Source organism: Prionailurus viverrinus, chromosome A1 (assembly GCF_022837055.1).
Source record: "Prionailurus viverrinus isolate Anna chromosome A1, UM_Priviv_1.0, whole genome shotgun sequence".
Lineage (NCBI taxonomy): Eukaryota > Metazoa > Chordata > Mammalia > Carnivora > Felidae > Prionailurus > Prionailurus viverrinus.
In genome coordinates this window covers 72,636,549-72,652,202 of record NC_062561.1, presented here as the reverse complement: position 1 = coordinate 72,652,202, position 15,654 = coordinate 72,636,549, and the positions used below count along the sequence as shown (strand labels likewise).

General features: G+C 38.4%; 1 protein-coding gene across 3 annotated transcripts in view; it reads left to right on the top strand.

Moving 5' to 3' along the window:
* The window catches only part of NALCN (sodium leak channel, non-selective), a 300,348-nt gene that overhangs the window by 182,025 nt on the left and 102,669 nt on the right, over positions 1-15,654 (top strand). For all 3 annotated transcript variants that reach the window (XM_047871039.1, XM_047871030.1, XM_047871050.1), the window contains exon 14: positions 1,434-1,508. In XM_047871039.1, the coding sequence (XP_047726995.1) occupies positions 1,434-1,508 (75 nt within the window). The remainder of the gene's footprint in view (positions 1-1,433; positions 1,509-15,654) is intronic.

Genomic DNA, 15,654 nt, shown 5'->3' with positions numbered 1-15,654 from the left:
AGCTATTAAATTTTGCATAATAAATCTCTCTGGTACTTAAAAGTCATGACTGAATTGCCTTAACTTTTTTACCTTCTTGCTTAACCCTCCAGTATTAACAGATGGGAATAATTTCTTAAGAGGGAAATTGAAAGGAGGAACATAAATTAGGGATGAAAAAGATTATCAAATGAATGTGGAACTTTAGAGAATTCAAACTTGAAAAGGGACTAAATATTAAATATTTTTAAAAATTCTACTTTTTTGTTGCTTTCTTTTACTTTAATTACCCATTCCAAAAAAGAAGCATATGCTTTTTTTTTTAAGTTTGTGAAATGTGGTGAAATACAAAGAAAAGGGGAAAGACTGTTTTTCACAAAAGCAGGCATCATTAACATCTCTAAAGTGCCTCCTTCTAGCATTTTCTCTATTCTTCTTCTTTGTTTCTTGTTGCACTTCTACCATGTATACTGTTATTTAGTGTTGTAATGTGAGCATTTTTTCAATACTATTAAAATTTATGAGTGCATTAGTTATTTATTGCTGTATAATAAGTTATGAACAATTTAAGAGCTTACAGCAACAAACATTTATTTCTCACTTTTTCTATGGGTCAGGAATCTGGAACAGGCTGAACTGAGTGATTCTAGCTCGGAAAGTCTCATGAGTTTGGAGTCAAGATGTTGATGGGGCTGCAGTTGAACAACAACTTGACAAGAGCTGGAGGACCAGTTTCCAAGATGGATCACTCACATGGTGGGAGGCTTCAGTTTATCACCACATGAACCTCTCTTTAGGCTGCTTGTGTGTCCTCATAACATGGTACCTGGCTTCCACCAGAGTGAGTGATCCAACAAAGAGTAAACTGAAACCCACAATGTCTTTCATCACCTGGTCTTATTAATAAATCGCACACAATCATTTCCGTAACATATTCAATAGACCAACCATATTCAGCTTGGGAGGAGGCTCACAAGAGTGTGAACACCAGGGGGTCCTCTTAGAGACCAGCTACCACAATGGGAATTTTTAATGGTTGTGTGATTTTTGTAATAGAGACCTGTATCATTGTATTATCTGTCTGTCAAGCACCTTTGTATATAAAGCTTTTTATTAATACTACAAATTATTTCCTTGGATATAGTCTCAGAAGTGGGACTGTTGAGTTATAAAAAAATATTTCTTAATTTCCATTTTAAATTGGTTTCATAAAACAAAATAATATTTTATATTATTTCAGTTAGCATATGCATTGCCTTTAACATATTCATGATAAATACCTTAAAATTCTTATGCAGTGCTTCACAACTACATGTTCATTTTTCATTTAATGCATTCTATATAGGGTATTTTTTAGGCAGAAATTCTATAGCATATATATATATATATATATATATAGTATTTTGATACTTACGGCATGTGGGTTTTTTCATTGTTATTTAACCATTTTATAGATCCTCCTGAGTTTGTTTGTTGCCGTTATTTTGGACAACTTAGAACTTGATGAAGATCTTAAGAAGCTTAAACAAGTAAGTAATGTATGGGGAATTCTTTAACTCTGAATTTAAAAAAATAAGGGTAAAATATGTGCTTACAGATAATGTTATCAATAGAGCTAGCTTCAAAGTAAGAAAAATAGTTTAATAAATTAAGGCAGTCTATGTTGGCAGAATTTTCTTGTGTTTGACTTTTATCCATTATCCACAAAAAAAAAGTTTTCTTGGCTCTAGAAATATCCTAGGAATATTTTTAAATTACTCTTTTGAGTAAAACTAAGATGCACATAGTATAGGAAATTGGACTGGTGACTGTCCCCCTTCTGTCATTACATAAAGGTTGTTTGAGAATGAAATGCTTCAGGGCCAGATTGCCATTTTGCATAATTGTGTGTAATACTCTTGAACATCATCATAAAAATATTAAGCATCAACTTGCCTGACCTCTAGACACTAAAAGAGAATTTAGTCTTGGTGCCCATAGTCATTATAAGAAATGGAATAGAATAAATGATCAACTGTGTGCCCAGTTATGTATGAAAACAGATTGGATGTTATGGCATTGATAATCATACCCCAAAAACGTAAATGAAAATGTGTGAAGGTTATATGGCTGATGGCAGAAAGATGACAGGCATGATGGACCATTCTCATAGTTTCTGTTACATGGAAGATGCTTGGCATACATATATGGTTCTATCAAAAAGTAGAGACCCTTTGAAAAGTAGAGTTGGTGTGAGTGAAGGTCAGTGGATAAGATATTCTTTTTATTGCAATATAGTTGGCATACAATGTTGTATTCATTTCAGGTGTGCAACAAAGTGGTTCAACAATTCTATATATTATGCAATGCTCACCACAAGTGTAGTTACCATCTGTCACCATACAAAGTTATTACAATATTATTGAACATATTCCCTATGCTCTACTTTTATCTTCATGGCTTATTTATTTTATAACAGGAAGTTTGTACCTCTAAATCTCCTTTATTAACTTCTCCTCCCCCCCGCCCCAGCAACCACCAGTTTGTTCTCTGTATTTATGAATCTATTTCTGGGGTTTTTTTGTTTGTTCATTTGTTTTCTTTTTTAGCTTCTGCGTATAAGTGAAATCATATGGTATTTGTCTTTCCCTGTATGACTTATTTCACTTAGCATAATACCCTCTAGCTGCATCCATATTGTCACAAATGGCAAGATCTCATCCATTTTTGTACCTGAGTAATATTCCATTGTATATATATACCACCTCTTCTGTATCCATTCATGTATCGATGAACAGTTGGATTGTTCCCATATTTTAGCTCTTGTAAATAGTGCTGCAGTAACCATAGGGGTACGTACATCTTTTCAAATTAGTGTTTGTGTTTTCTTTGGGAAAATACCCAGTAGTGGAATTACTGGATCATATGGTAATTCTATTTTCAGTTTCTTGAGGAACCTCCATACTGTTTTCCAGAGTGGCCGCACCAGTTTGCATTCCCAAAAACAGTACATAAGGGTTCATTTTTTCCAACTTTGTTGCTTCTTGTGTTTTTTTTTTTACGTTAACCATTCTGACAGGTGTGAAGTGGTATCTCATTGTGCATGTCCTTGATGATGAGTGATGTGCAGCATCTTTTCATGAGCTGGCCACCTAGATGTCTTCTTTGGAAAAATGTCTATTCAGTTTCTCTGGCCATTTTTTAACCAGATTGTTCGGTTTTAGGGGATGTTGAGTTGTAGAAGTTCTTTATATATTTTATGTTTAACCCCTTATTGGATGGATCATTTGCAAATATCTTCTCCCATTCAGTAGGTTGCCTTTTCATTTTGTTGATGATTCCTTTTGCCATGCAGAAACTTTTTAGTTTGATGCAGTCCAATAGTTTATCTTTGCTCTTCTTTTCCTTGCCTGAGGAGGGAGGTAAGATATTCTTGGATCACACTCCCCAGCACTGCAAGAATAATAATTGAGATGTTAATGAAAAACTAAGGCTAGAAAACAAGTCTTACCTGGAATTATAAGAAGGCCCTATACATTCAGAATTTTCAAATTGCATCTGACTTGTCTTTTTTTTTTAATTTTTAATGTTTATTTTTGAGAGAGAGAGAGAGACAGAGCACAAGCAGGGGAGGGGCAGGGAGAGAAGGAGACACAGAATCGGAAGCAGGCTCCAGGCTCCAAGCTGTCAGCACAGAGCCCGACACCGGGCTCAAACCCACAAACCGCGAGATCATGACCTGAGCCGAAGTCAGACACTTGTCGACTGAGCCACCCAGGTGCCCTGGGTTTTATTTTTTATTTAACAAAAGCAAAGACAGAACCTATTTAAAAGGTTTCCTTGTCATTTGCATATCCTAAAATCACTTTAGGCATTTCATCCTTTTACTTTTGTTTATCTCCAAAGTCTGTGCTTCTAACCAAGGGTAGTCAACAAAAGAAAAAAAATATATATATTTGATAGAAAGGATGCCCACTGTGAGCATACCAAGGAAGGATTTAAGTGTTTTCCTGTGCTTCAGCTACACAAGCAAAATGGCCCTCTGGGCATAGTGGAAATGATTTCTTCCAGATCTTTTCAGTTTGCAGCAACAGTGACAGATTATTCAAATGAGAGTTGGGAACTTCTCTTCTGCCACTGATGCAAATGCTTTACGCAGCTTCTAGTTATTGAAAAAACATGTAATTAGTGAGTTCAAAAGTGAAAACTGACCCATATCATTAGACATAACCAGTGAAAATCTGCTGTTGGATAGCCACCTCAGTCCTTGCTTTACAAATCTGGTATTTAGATGTGGATTTTCCTGTGTACGTTGCTTACTATACATAGATTTTTAATGTCCTCTTTCTGACGACATAAATATGTGTAGTCTATAGATAAAATGAAAACTATTCTATTTTCTTCAAATTGGTGCTACAGCCAGGTTCAATATGGTTTTAAATAACCATTGGCCAATTAAAATGCCATATAATTCCAGCCCACATTTTTTACTAGAAAGAAGTAAAATAAATCTGTAGGCAATTTCTTTTCAAGTTTGTGAATTCAATCCTACTAATATTTTTGCAGTAAAATTCAAACCTACTAATATTTTTGTGTAATATATATATATACACACACATTTTATCTGACCCCAAGTGAACAACAATAAAAAAACCAGGATTTTAACTGACATCTGACTTTCTTCTTAGTTTATACAGTTTTAGTAAACTACACGGGGCTTTGCTTTAGGATCTATCATTAGTTATAAAATGGTTTTTGTTTAATCACTTGCTATATATTAGTAATGCTCTGTATTTCTGGAAATCCTATACATCAGAGCTAATTATCGGATTGAACCAGCCTACAATTTGAAGTATCTTCTTTGAATATTTAGAGATATTCGAGCATTGAAAATCCTAACCATAAACAAAACGGCAAACTCATTTTCATTAGTACTTTTCACATTGTTCTTTGGCCATGACTGGACTAACACTACATACCTATTAAATTTATCAATTAATTCGTACACTAATTGCTGTGGACCAAAGATTATCGCACTAAACTAAAATGTTTACTGTTTTCTTCCATTTTGTATAAGAATATTTGTGTTTCATTACTTTCTACAAATTACATCATTTTTATACGCCCCCCCCCCTTATTTCCAGTCATCTTGGTCTTTGAGATGAGGCTTATTTACATAGTTTCAAGAATACACTCACGTACACCCACACACCCCCCCCCAATGTACACACACTTGTATGTACTTTCACACACACGTGCATGTAATTATGTGAATACCTGAAATGGTAGCCTGTTTTTCCAAGCTTCTTACAGAACTCCATTACAAATGTTCCCTGAAATCCCGATTTCGTTTTCTGTGTGTAGCCTCAGCCTTCAAGGGTTTAAATTCCTATACTCTATTTTTAGTATTCCCAGATAGAGAATAGAATGGGGAATCTGTAAAAAATGTTTGATTTTCTTAATGTTTTAAGTTCCAGAAAGCATACATACTCCATAATCTGCCTTTGTTCAGTACAAACCTTTTTTCATCATTTATCCTTTCTGCCACTAATCTGTAGGTTCCTATAGCTATAGTAACATTTGTCGGACACTTTCAGTTCCAGGTGCTGTGTATGTTCATTTATTGAAGTTTCATGGCAACCATGTGATGTAGGTATTATTAATATATCCATCTTACAGATGGGGAAACTAAGGCACAGAGAAGTTAAGTAACTTGCCTAAGGTCACACAGCGAATAAATGGCAGAGTTAGGATTTGAACCCAGGCAATTCAGACCTAAAGCCCAGGCTCCATGACTGAGTCACAGGAAAGCTGTATCAATGCCAAACATGAGTCATGCCTGTTGTGGAATGTTAATTACTCGTCTATAAATAATCATGTTTTAGATGGCAGAAACATCAATATATATTCATGAAATAACTTGGTGTGAGGGGCAGTTTTCTGAGGAACGGAAGTGAATCAAGCAACCCAGTCATTAAAACTATCCAAAATAATTCTTTGTGTTCCCTGGGAAAGCAGACAATCTAATCAGAGCCACAGGAGTTAGGACTTTTGCAGCAGGTAAGAGCTCAGAGGCTTACCACTCGGTACACGCGACGTCAGACTCTGCCCAAGGCACCTCTTCTCTCGGTGACCTTCTGGAGTAGCGATCCTCTTTAGACACAGACACAGTGTGCTTGCAGCATATTACATTTCAGCAATGCCTCTAGAGATTTTTAATGTGTTTTATTCTGATTGTGGTCAAAAAACAATTGTGTTAAAATGTAAATGCTGGTTCCTAGACATTTTTCAAGAGTAATAGAAACAAGTGTGAGTCACCTTTAACACACAGAGGCTAAATATGAAACACTAGACAAAGCTATTAGAAAGAGAAAATCTGTTCTCATGCTTGGGAGAGGAAATATGACCTTGAAGGTGGACAGGGTAGGAGAAAGCTAAAAGGTACGGTGAAGAAACTAGAACAGAAGAGAAGAAGGAAGAAGTAAAGTAAGGTGCTAGAAAATCATTCAAGATATGAAATCAAAGGAAAGAACACAGATTATGAATATAACACAGGGATGAAGGGGGAGCAATGGGGCCAAACCCTGAGTTAGGAAAGTGATAAAGTCAAATTGCCAGATGGCAAAGGACACCAGAACCCTTCGGGGAGAAGCTCAGGGAAGGCAAGTCAACACAACCAACTGTTGGTGGAATCCTGGAATCACATTCTTCTCAAGTACAAGCATCCTAGATCTCTTTTCCCCATGACTTTCTGGTCACCTCCTTGGACTTTGAGACAGTGGCTTCCACTTAGGGACCATCTTCAGGAGGAGAACTCTTCAGGAGAAAGTATGGAGCCAGCCACCATTTTTAACACTTGAGGAAGCCGAGAGAGAGTTGTGTGTGCACCCAATGTAAGACCAGATGTGCTAACTCAAATGCCAACTTTAATACTTTTAGTTGGAAATCTGCAAATCAAATTCTAGGTGGCAGTGAAGCTTCCCTAATGCTAATGCTCTGAAGTCTCTTCATACATGCCTTCATTTTTTTTAAGTTTATTTATTTATTTTGAGAAGGGGAAGGGACAGAGAGGGAGAGAGAGAATCCCAAGCAGGCTCCACACTGTCAGTGCAGAACCCGACTTGGGACTTGATCTTATGAGCCATGAGATCATGACCTGAGTCAAAATCAAGAGTTGGATGCTCAACTGACTGAGCCACCCAGGTGTCCCCCCTATATGCCTTCTTTTAAGGGAAAGGAGAAAGCATTGAATTATTTATTACTTAATAAAGGTATTTTGAAACAGAAAAGTGTCTTTTTTTTAGTAGAATTCAGAGCAATATACTAAAAGGGCCCCTTGGGGACACATTTGGACAGGCTCTAATGTAAGTACCCATTCCCACCACACCTCCTCTCCACGGTATCACCAACATTGTGCCTTGATAGCCACTAAGGTAGCTTTATTTTTTCCCTCTTCAAAATAAATAATGTTCTAAAAAGTCATGACAGTGATGCTCCATATGAAACTCATTTTTTGCTTTCCCTGTGTGTTGCATATAAGACTCAACCGATTCCTGGAAGCAATATAGCAGTAATGATCCTTTCATAGCTCCCATACCTAATTAAATAGAGACCATGCTTTTCTTATCACCACCCTGAACCCCAGCCCAGACCCTGGAGATGGAGATAGATATAGATGCAGATACAGATACAGATACAGATACAGGTATAGATATAAATAAAGATATAGACATGTAATGGTTTTCTATATAAGACCAGAAAATTGACTAGAAATGGGGTTGTCCATGAATGTGTAATTGGGCTGCTGAGAAGCCAAATCAGTTTGCATAGAAACTAAAAATCTCCTTGACCCAATGCTGTCCTCTGAACAGTAGTTCCAGGAGACGATGACTTTGATCCTTGGTGGTGCAGCAAAGACACTAGAGGTTGTAGGTGTTTTTGCAAACTTTGAAAATGGGGAGGCTCCTCACAGCTTTAATGATTTTTGCAAATTCAGTGCAAGACAGATATAAAGGGCTTTCTTTCAAGCAGTATAAAATTCATTCAACTATGAGGGGGGGAAAAAACCCACAGAGAAGCCTCAGGGAAAGAATCATTGGAAGGGGAAGTATAGATAGTCTATTTAGATAAAATTCCATCCTCTGAAATCAAAACTGTTTCCCCAGTGTGGTATCAAGTCTCATTTGAATTCTGGTTCAAACTTGATGCTGTTTGGTCTTTGGTGATGTCCACTGCATAGTGGGGATGGACGTGTAGAGGAGCTTTTCTCTCGTATAAGTGTGATTTAAAAAAAAAAAAACTTATTCTCTTTAAATGTGAGCTCTGGGGTCATGTTTCTCGTTAGCCGTACCTGGGCGCTTTCATTTTCATGTCTGCCTTGTGTCCATACTGAGGTCCTTCCAGATGGAGGGCAGTTGCATGGAGACAGGGTATTGGGGAGTGTGCGATTCGGCTCAGCACTGGTTGCTGTCTCCTGATCTGGGTCAGGCCTTCAGTCTTCCTGGTTTTGGGTCCATGAGTAAATTTGTTTAAACAAGTGTAACATAAAAGAGAGACATAACTGCTGTGCTGGTAAATATCACGTACTGAAAACTACCTCGTGCAAGGTACTGCATGTTAAATTATTGCATTTTATGCTGGAGATTACAGACACAGAAACTAACACTCAAAGGAGTATATTTCTTGCCTAATTTCATACAGTTTGTAAGTGGAAAAGACCTGGGCTCTCTCACTCTAATCCAATGTCCTCACCAAAGGACGTCATGATGCCTGCTCAGAGAAGCAGTTCATTCATTCATTATGAGATGTGAGTCTAGAAAGTGGGTTAGATGATGTACTTACATCTATGGATTAGCATATTCTCTCACTGTGGGTGTATACACTGAAGGTCAAATCATAATCAGAACATAGCATAATAAGCCAGGAATCGGTATGGGGGGGTGGTGAGGGAGGAGGGCTGTGTGATTCAAATATGTAATGGCATCAGGCTAAGGTTGTATGAGGTATCCCTTTTATAGATAGGATGTTACTGCTCAGAGACTGTATCTACTTACTTCGTAATCTGGAGATCTGAGTACTCACCTATTATGCTTCAAACATTATGTTAGGGTCAAGGAACATAATGATGACCAAGATACTGTTCCTGCCTTAAGTCACTTGTGAGGTGGTGGGAGAAAGTGACATGTAAATAGATGTTATGAGGGAATTGGGGAGCACATAGGAGCCATGCCCAATTTTGATGATGAGATCAGAGACATTTTCTCACAAGTATGGTGTAGACTAAACTCTGATGGTCAAGTAATGCCTATCCAGGTGAAGGGGGTTAGGAGAAAGTGGCATGAGGAAGGGCACTCAGGACCAAAAGAACAGCAGGCTTTTTCTTTTGGCAAGAAAAAGCACAGTGTTTTTTTGGAAGTCACTTGAAGTTCACTGTGTTCACTGACTCAAGTGTTGATCAAGGGAGAAATGGTAAGCTGGAAAAGTAAGCAGGAAATTGCAGGTGAAAAGTTGTGAGCGGTGCTGAGCATTTAGGTATTATCCTGAGGGCATTTAAGCCCAAGAGTGACATAATGTTCCCTACATTCCAGCATCAGCATGGGGAATAGACTGAAGGGACCTAATGATAAGAGCACCATTGCTGAGTCAGACAGTGATCGTGGCCTCAACTAAATGAAACTGAGACCAGGGAACATACAGAGGTGGTGGAATACAGAGGAGAAAATACAGTGGGTAGGATTTGGTGACCAGTCGAAGTAAGAGCAGAGCAAAGGCAGGAGACCAGGGTGTCACTCAGGTTTCTAGATTGTCCAAGGTGTGCCAAGACAGAGATCACAGTAGAAGGAAGAAATGGGGTTTTGTTTGTTTTATTTTGGAGGACAGAGGCTGGTCATATTTTCCATGAGATGCCTAGGAGATATTTATGAGACAATTTCTATGAGTAGCTAGAAGGTTTAAAGCTTAGATAGAATATTGGGACTGAAATAGGTATTGGGTAGGAGCAAGAGTCAACATGCAAGTGGTAATTTAAGCCTTTAGAAGTTCTGAGTTTACCAGGGGAAGAAAGTCTCCTGAGGAACAACAAATGAGTCATATAAGCCAAGGAGGAAGAGCCTAAAATATGAACAAGAAGTCACAGCCCAAAACATAGGAGCAAAATCCAGAATCTATTTGTTGTCAAATCCAAAGGTAAAAGTGTTTCAAGAAAGAGGTCATGGTTAACAATGTGAAAGACTTCAGAGAGGTCAAAAGTTGTCATTATAGAAAACACTCCTACTTATAATAACATCAGGAAGAATAAAATACTGAGGAATAAACTTAACCAAGGAGGTAAAAGATTTCTACACTGAAAATGACAAAACAATTGCTGAAAGAAATTACAGAAAATACAAATAATTGAAAAACATCTGTGTTCATGGATTGGAAGATTGAATATTATTAAAATGTTCATACCACCCAAAGTTATCCACAAATTCAGTGCGATCCTTATCAAAATCCCAATGTACTTTTTTGCAGAAACAGAAAAACAAAATCCTAAAATTCCTGTGGAACCTCAAAGGTCCCCAAACAAGACAAACTAAATTGAGGCCTCATGTTCCTTAATCTCAAAATATATGACCAAGCTACAGTAATCAAACAACCTGGTACTAACATAATGACAGACACGTAGATTAGTGGAACAGAAGAAAGACAGTCCAGAAATAAACCTTCATATCTATGGTCAAATGATCTTCAACAAGGATGTCAAAGCCACACAATGAGGAAAACTGGATGTCCACATGCAAACTGGATCCTTACTTTCCACTATATACAAAAATTGACTCAAAATTGATTAAAGAACTTAATGTAAGACCTACAACTATAAAACTCCTGGAAGACAACATTGCAAAAAAGTTTCATGACATTGAAACTGGCAATGATTTCTTGGATATGACATCAAAAGTACACATAATAAAAGCAAAAATAGACAAACGGGGCTTCATCAAACTTAAAAACAATTGTGAATCAAAGGAAATAATCAACATAGTGAAAAGGCACTGTCTGGAATGGTAGAAAATATGTGCAAATCATGTATTTGAAAAGGGGTTAATATCCACATATATAAAGAATTCTACAACTCAACAACAAAACAAGTAGCAAAGTATTTGGATAGACATTTCTCCAAAGAACATATAAGAATGTCCACAAACCATATGAAAAGATTCTTAGCATCACTAATCATCAAAACCACAATGAGATTCCACCTCACACCCATTAAGATGGCCCTATTAAAAAGCTGGAAAATAAAAAAAAACATTGGCAAGGAAATGGAGCAATTGGAACACATATACCCTATTGCTGAGAATGTGTACCCACTGTGGAAAACAGTATGAAGTCCTTCAAAAAATTAAAATAGATATGATCCAGGAATACCACTTCTGGGTATATATCCAAAAGAATCAAAAGCAGGGTCTTGAAGAGATATTTGCAAGTCCATGTTTACTGCAGTGTTATTCACAATAGCCAAGAGGTGGAAGCAACTCAAATGCCCATTAGCAGATGAATGAATAATGAAAATGTATATTCCACATACAGTGGAATATTATTCAGCTTTAAAAAAGGAAGGAAATTCTGACACATGTTACACATGGATGAACGTTGAAAACATTAGGCTCAGTGACTTAAGCCAGTGACAAAAAGAGAAATACTGTATGATTCCACTTCTGTGAGGTTCCTGGAGTAGACTTGTTCATAGAAACAGAAAGCAGACTAGTGGTTGCAAGGAGCCAGGGGGAGGGGGCAGAGGGTAGTTGTCATTCAATGGCTATAGAGTTATAATTATGCAAGATGAAAAAGTCCTAGAGATCTTTTGCACAACAAGTGAATGTAGTTAACACTGCTGAACTGTACCTTAAAAATGAGTAAGATGGTACATTTTATGTTATGTATTTTTTACCACAACTTAAAAAAAAAGTTTTTAATGAAAAAATGGTAGGATTACCTGGGTGGCTCAGTCAGTTAAGCTCAGGTCATGATCTCATGGTTTCATGAGCTCGAGCCCCGTGTTGGGCTCTCCATTGACAGTGTGGAGCCTGCTTGGAATTCTCTCTTCCTCTCTCTCTATCCCTCCCCCCTCATGCGTTCTGTTTCTCTCTCTCTCAAAATAAATAAATAAACTTTAAAAATAAAAAAATGGTGATGATATTAGCATTAAGGAGGTGGTAAGTGATGGTGATGACAGTAGGGCTCAGGCACTCGGGTGGAAGTTGGGTTCTAAGACATGAGCAGTGAATGACAGCTAAAGAAGTGAGGATGAATTGCCGATCCTTTCTTCTTAGATTTATCATATTCTAAGCTTCCAGACAGACCACTAGTTACTGGATGATTCTTAATGTTTTTAAGTATGTCACCACTATTTACTATAGGACTACCCAACCTTTTTTCCCATTGTGGCATGTTAGAGAGTGATGTTTGCACAACACATTGGATCAACAGCTGGGAATCTCAGGCAGTTGGAGTCATGAGATCCAGGATTCCTGCTGCTCCAGGAAACACTGAGCTGCCCAGGGGCCAGAGCCTCAATACCCTAAAGAAACTACAAATCATTAGCAACTGGGGTTTGGGAAGTGGTATTTACTGGAAGCCTTTGATGTTACTCAACTCCACTTGAAGCCACTCTCCATCTTTTAGTCAGAAATGACTCTTCAGTTGTCAATTCACATATTAATACCCATAATTTTCCATAATTTAAATCTCAGAAGGTCATCTTATATAAGATTTGCTCTACTATTTCTGAAATTGCTTCATTGTTAGACTTCTGCTTAATACATGCTTATGTCAATAAAGACACGGACTGCAATAAGATCAGTTCTAAGAGATGAAGTGACTGAGGCAGAAAACAATTCAGATCAAGATTCAAGACGATAGGTTACAACAGAGACTCAGAGTTTGGGGATATCAATTATCAGCATTAGATATGGCCTAGAAATCTAGAAGTCAGTGCCAAAAGGGAAACAGCCCACCTGAATTTCGGAGTTAAACCGGTGATAGTCATCAAGCAGAGGAGGTACCTTTTGGAATTTATGTCCTTTGGTTGTGCATTAAATTGTGTCCCCCCAAAAGATATATTGAAGCCCTGATCCCTAATACTTCTGAAGGTGACCTTATTTGGAAATGAGGTATTTGCAAATATAATCAAGTTAAGATGAGATCTTTAGGGTGAACCTTAATCCGCTTAGGCTGGTGTCCTTATATGAAAAGAAGAGACAGACAGACAGATATACAAGAACACCATCTGATGACAGAGGCAGAGACTGTGAGGTGTCTACAAGCTTAGGAGCACCAAGAATTGCCGACCATCACCAGAAGGTAAGAGAGAGGCATGGAACAGACCTTCCCTCAGAGCCCCCAGAGGGCACCAAGCCCAAAGACACCTTGATTTTGGACTGCCAGCCTCCAGAACTGTAAGACAATAAATTTCTGTTGTTTTAAGCTACCCAGTGCCCTCACAAATGAACACAACCTCCAGAGTCATGTTCTTTGGCCTCAAGAAGAAGTGCTTCCCTTTTGGCACTGAGATCGTGGTCCAGTGGGGGACAACAGGTGCAACTCAGGATGCAGACCAACTGTCATCGACCAAGAGCAGCTTTCTCAGCAGGTGGAATCATTTACCTTCACCCTTAATCTCATAAGTCCCATAAAAAGTGAGTTTTATAAGTTTGAGACTCTCTTGGAAGAAGGGTTTCCTCTAAGCCCTTTCAAATTTTCATTCCATGAATGAGTGACCCAAACCAGATCACTTTTAGAGGATTCGTTTTCAGAAACCTTGTTCTTTGCCTCATTCCACTGGCACTTGGGACTTTTTATAAATTACCTGAAGTCTCTCTTGCCTTTGAACAAACATAAAATGACTTGCCTAAGACTGTTCAAGTTTACATTGATCAGTTGTTGGTTGTATCATTCTACAATTGTGCTAATTCAGAATTACTTTCATTACGTTTTTTCCCACAGCACTTTGTAAGGCAACCCCTCAATTTTAAAAAAATGAGAAGGTACATAGGGAAAACATGCCCTAACTGGGGAAGAAGCTCTCCCTTCAGCTCTGCCTCAACTCCACATTCCCAGCCCTGTGCCTACTGCTGAGCTGTGGGGACTCTATCTCATTTGCTTTCTGAAATCAAGAGAAGAAAATTTTTTTAAGTGAACAGCATTTTTTTTCCTTTAGATCCTTTCACAGGCAATGGGAAAGTAGATTGTTATGGTTCTAAGGGAAAAGCATGACAACTGGTTTTCAGTTTTATTCAGTGTCTCACAGTCATTGCGTTGCAAAAAGACTCCTTCGTAACTGTTAAGACTATAAGGAGTTAAGATTATAATCAGTGTTACCCCGTGTGTACCTAAACGCGAACGTCAATGCATTTACAAAGCCCATCTGTTGCTTGTTCTGAGTCTCAGTCCATATATCTTTTCATTCTTCCCAAAGCATTTTTACTATCTGATTGTTCATTTGTTTCTCAAATCTTTGAGTCCCTACTGTGTGTAAGACACTGGGCCAGGCACTAAAGAAACAAGAATAAACAATAAAATTCTCTGTTCCATGGACTTTATGGTCTAGTGGAAAAATTGGACATAAATCAAATATCCAAACCAATGAATAAATGTTTACAAACCAAGATGAACTTCCTTTAGAAAATAACATTTTTCTGGGGCGCCTGGGTGGCTCAGTCGGTTAAGCGTCCGACTTCAGCTCAGGTCACGATCTTGCGGTCCGTGAGTTCGAGCCCCACGTCGGGCTCTGGGCTGATGGCTCAGAGCCTGGAGCCTGCTTCCGATTCTGTGTCTTCCTCTCTTTCTGCCCCTCCCCCGTTCATGCTCTGTCTCTCTCTGTCTCAAAAATAAATTTTAAAAAACGTTAAAAAAAATTTTTTTTAAATAATAACATTTTTCTGAGTGAGAAGTTCATAGAAGACTCTGACCCACGTGGAGATAAGGGCAGTGAGGGAGGAGAAAGAAACACTGGAGCTAAGTTCTGAAGGATGAGCAACAGTGACCAGAAAGCCCAGGGCCAAGTGGTATAAAGTGAGTGTAGACAAGCAAGCTGGGCATAGACCACGCAGCACTTCGAGAAGCCAAGAATTTTATGTTTTACCTAAGAACATGGGAAGCCACAGAAGACTTGAAGATGGGAGGCAGTGGTAAATTGGAGAGCTGTTTGGCAAGTGAAATCAGCAGGGACGTGGTGAGGGGTTGGATTTAAGGGCAGAAAGGGAAGAGTCTCAAGGATGACTCTTGGTTTCAGGTTCAATTCCTTGAATAGACGATGGTAACATCCACTGAGCCAGGAAACATTAGCATGGAACCTATTGGAGGGAAAAGATCAACAATTCAGTCTTGGGCATGTTGTGACTGTGATGAGTTTGGGACTTAGTGGAGACCCCTAACAGCTGCATGTGTACATCTAGAGTTCAGGGGTGAGGGCTGGCTGGCTGGATAGAGATACAAATATGGATGTTCAAGGTAATCTTCACTTAGCCTGTGCCTACCATGTGCCAGGCACTGTCCTAGGCACATGGGGTAAGTCAGGGAAGAAACCAGACAAAACTCCTCTCCCTCTTTGATTCTTCAGTCCTAGTGAGGTTTTCTATACGGACATAATACTGGAAGTTGTAAATCTGGATGAGATTATACAGAATGGAAAGAAAAGACCTACTAGAACGTTGA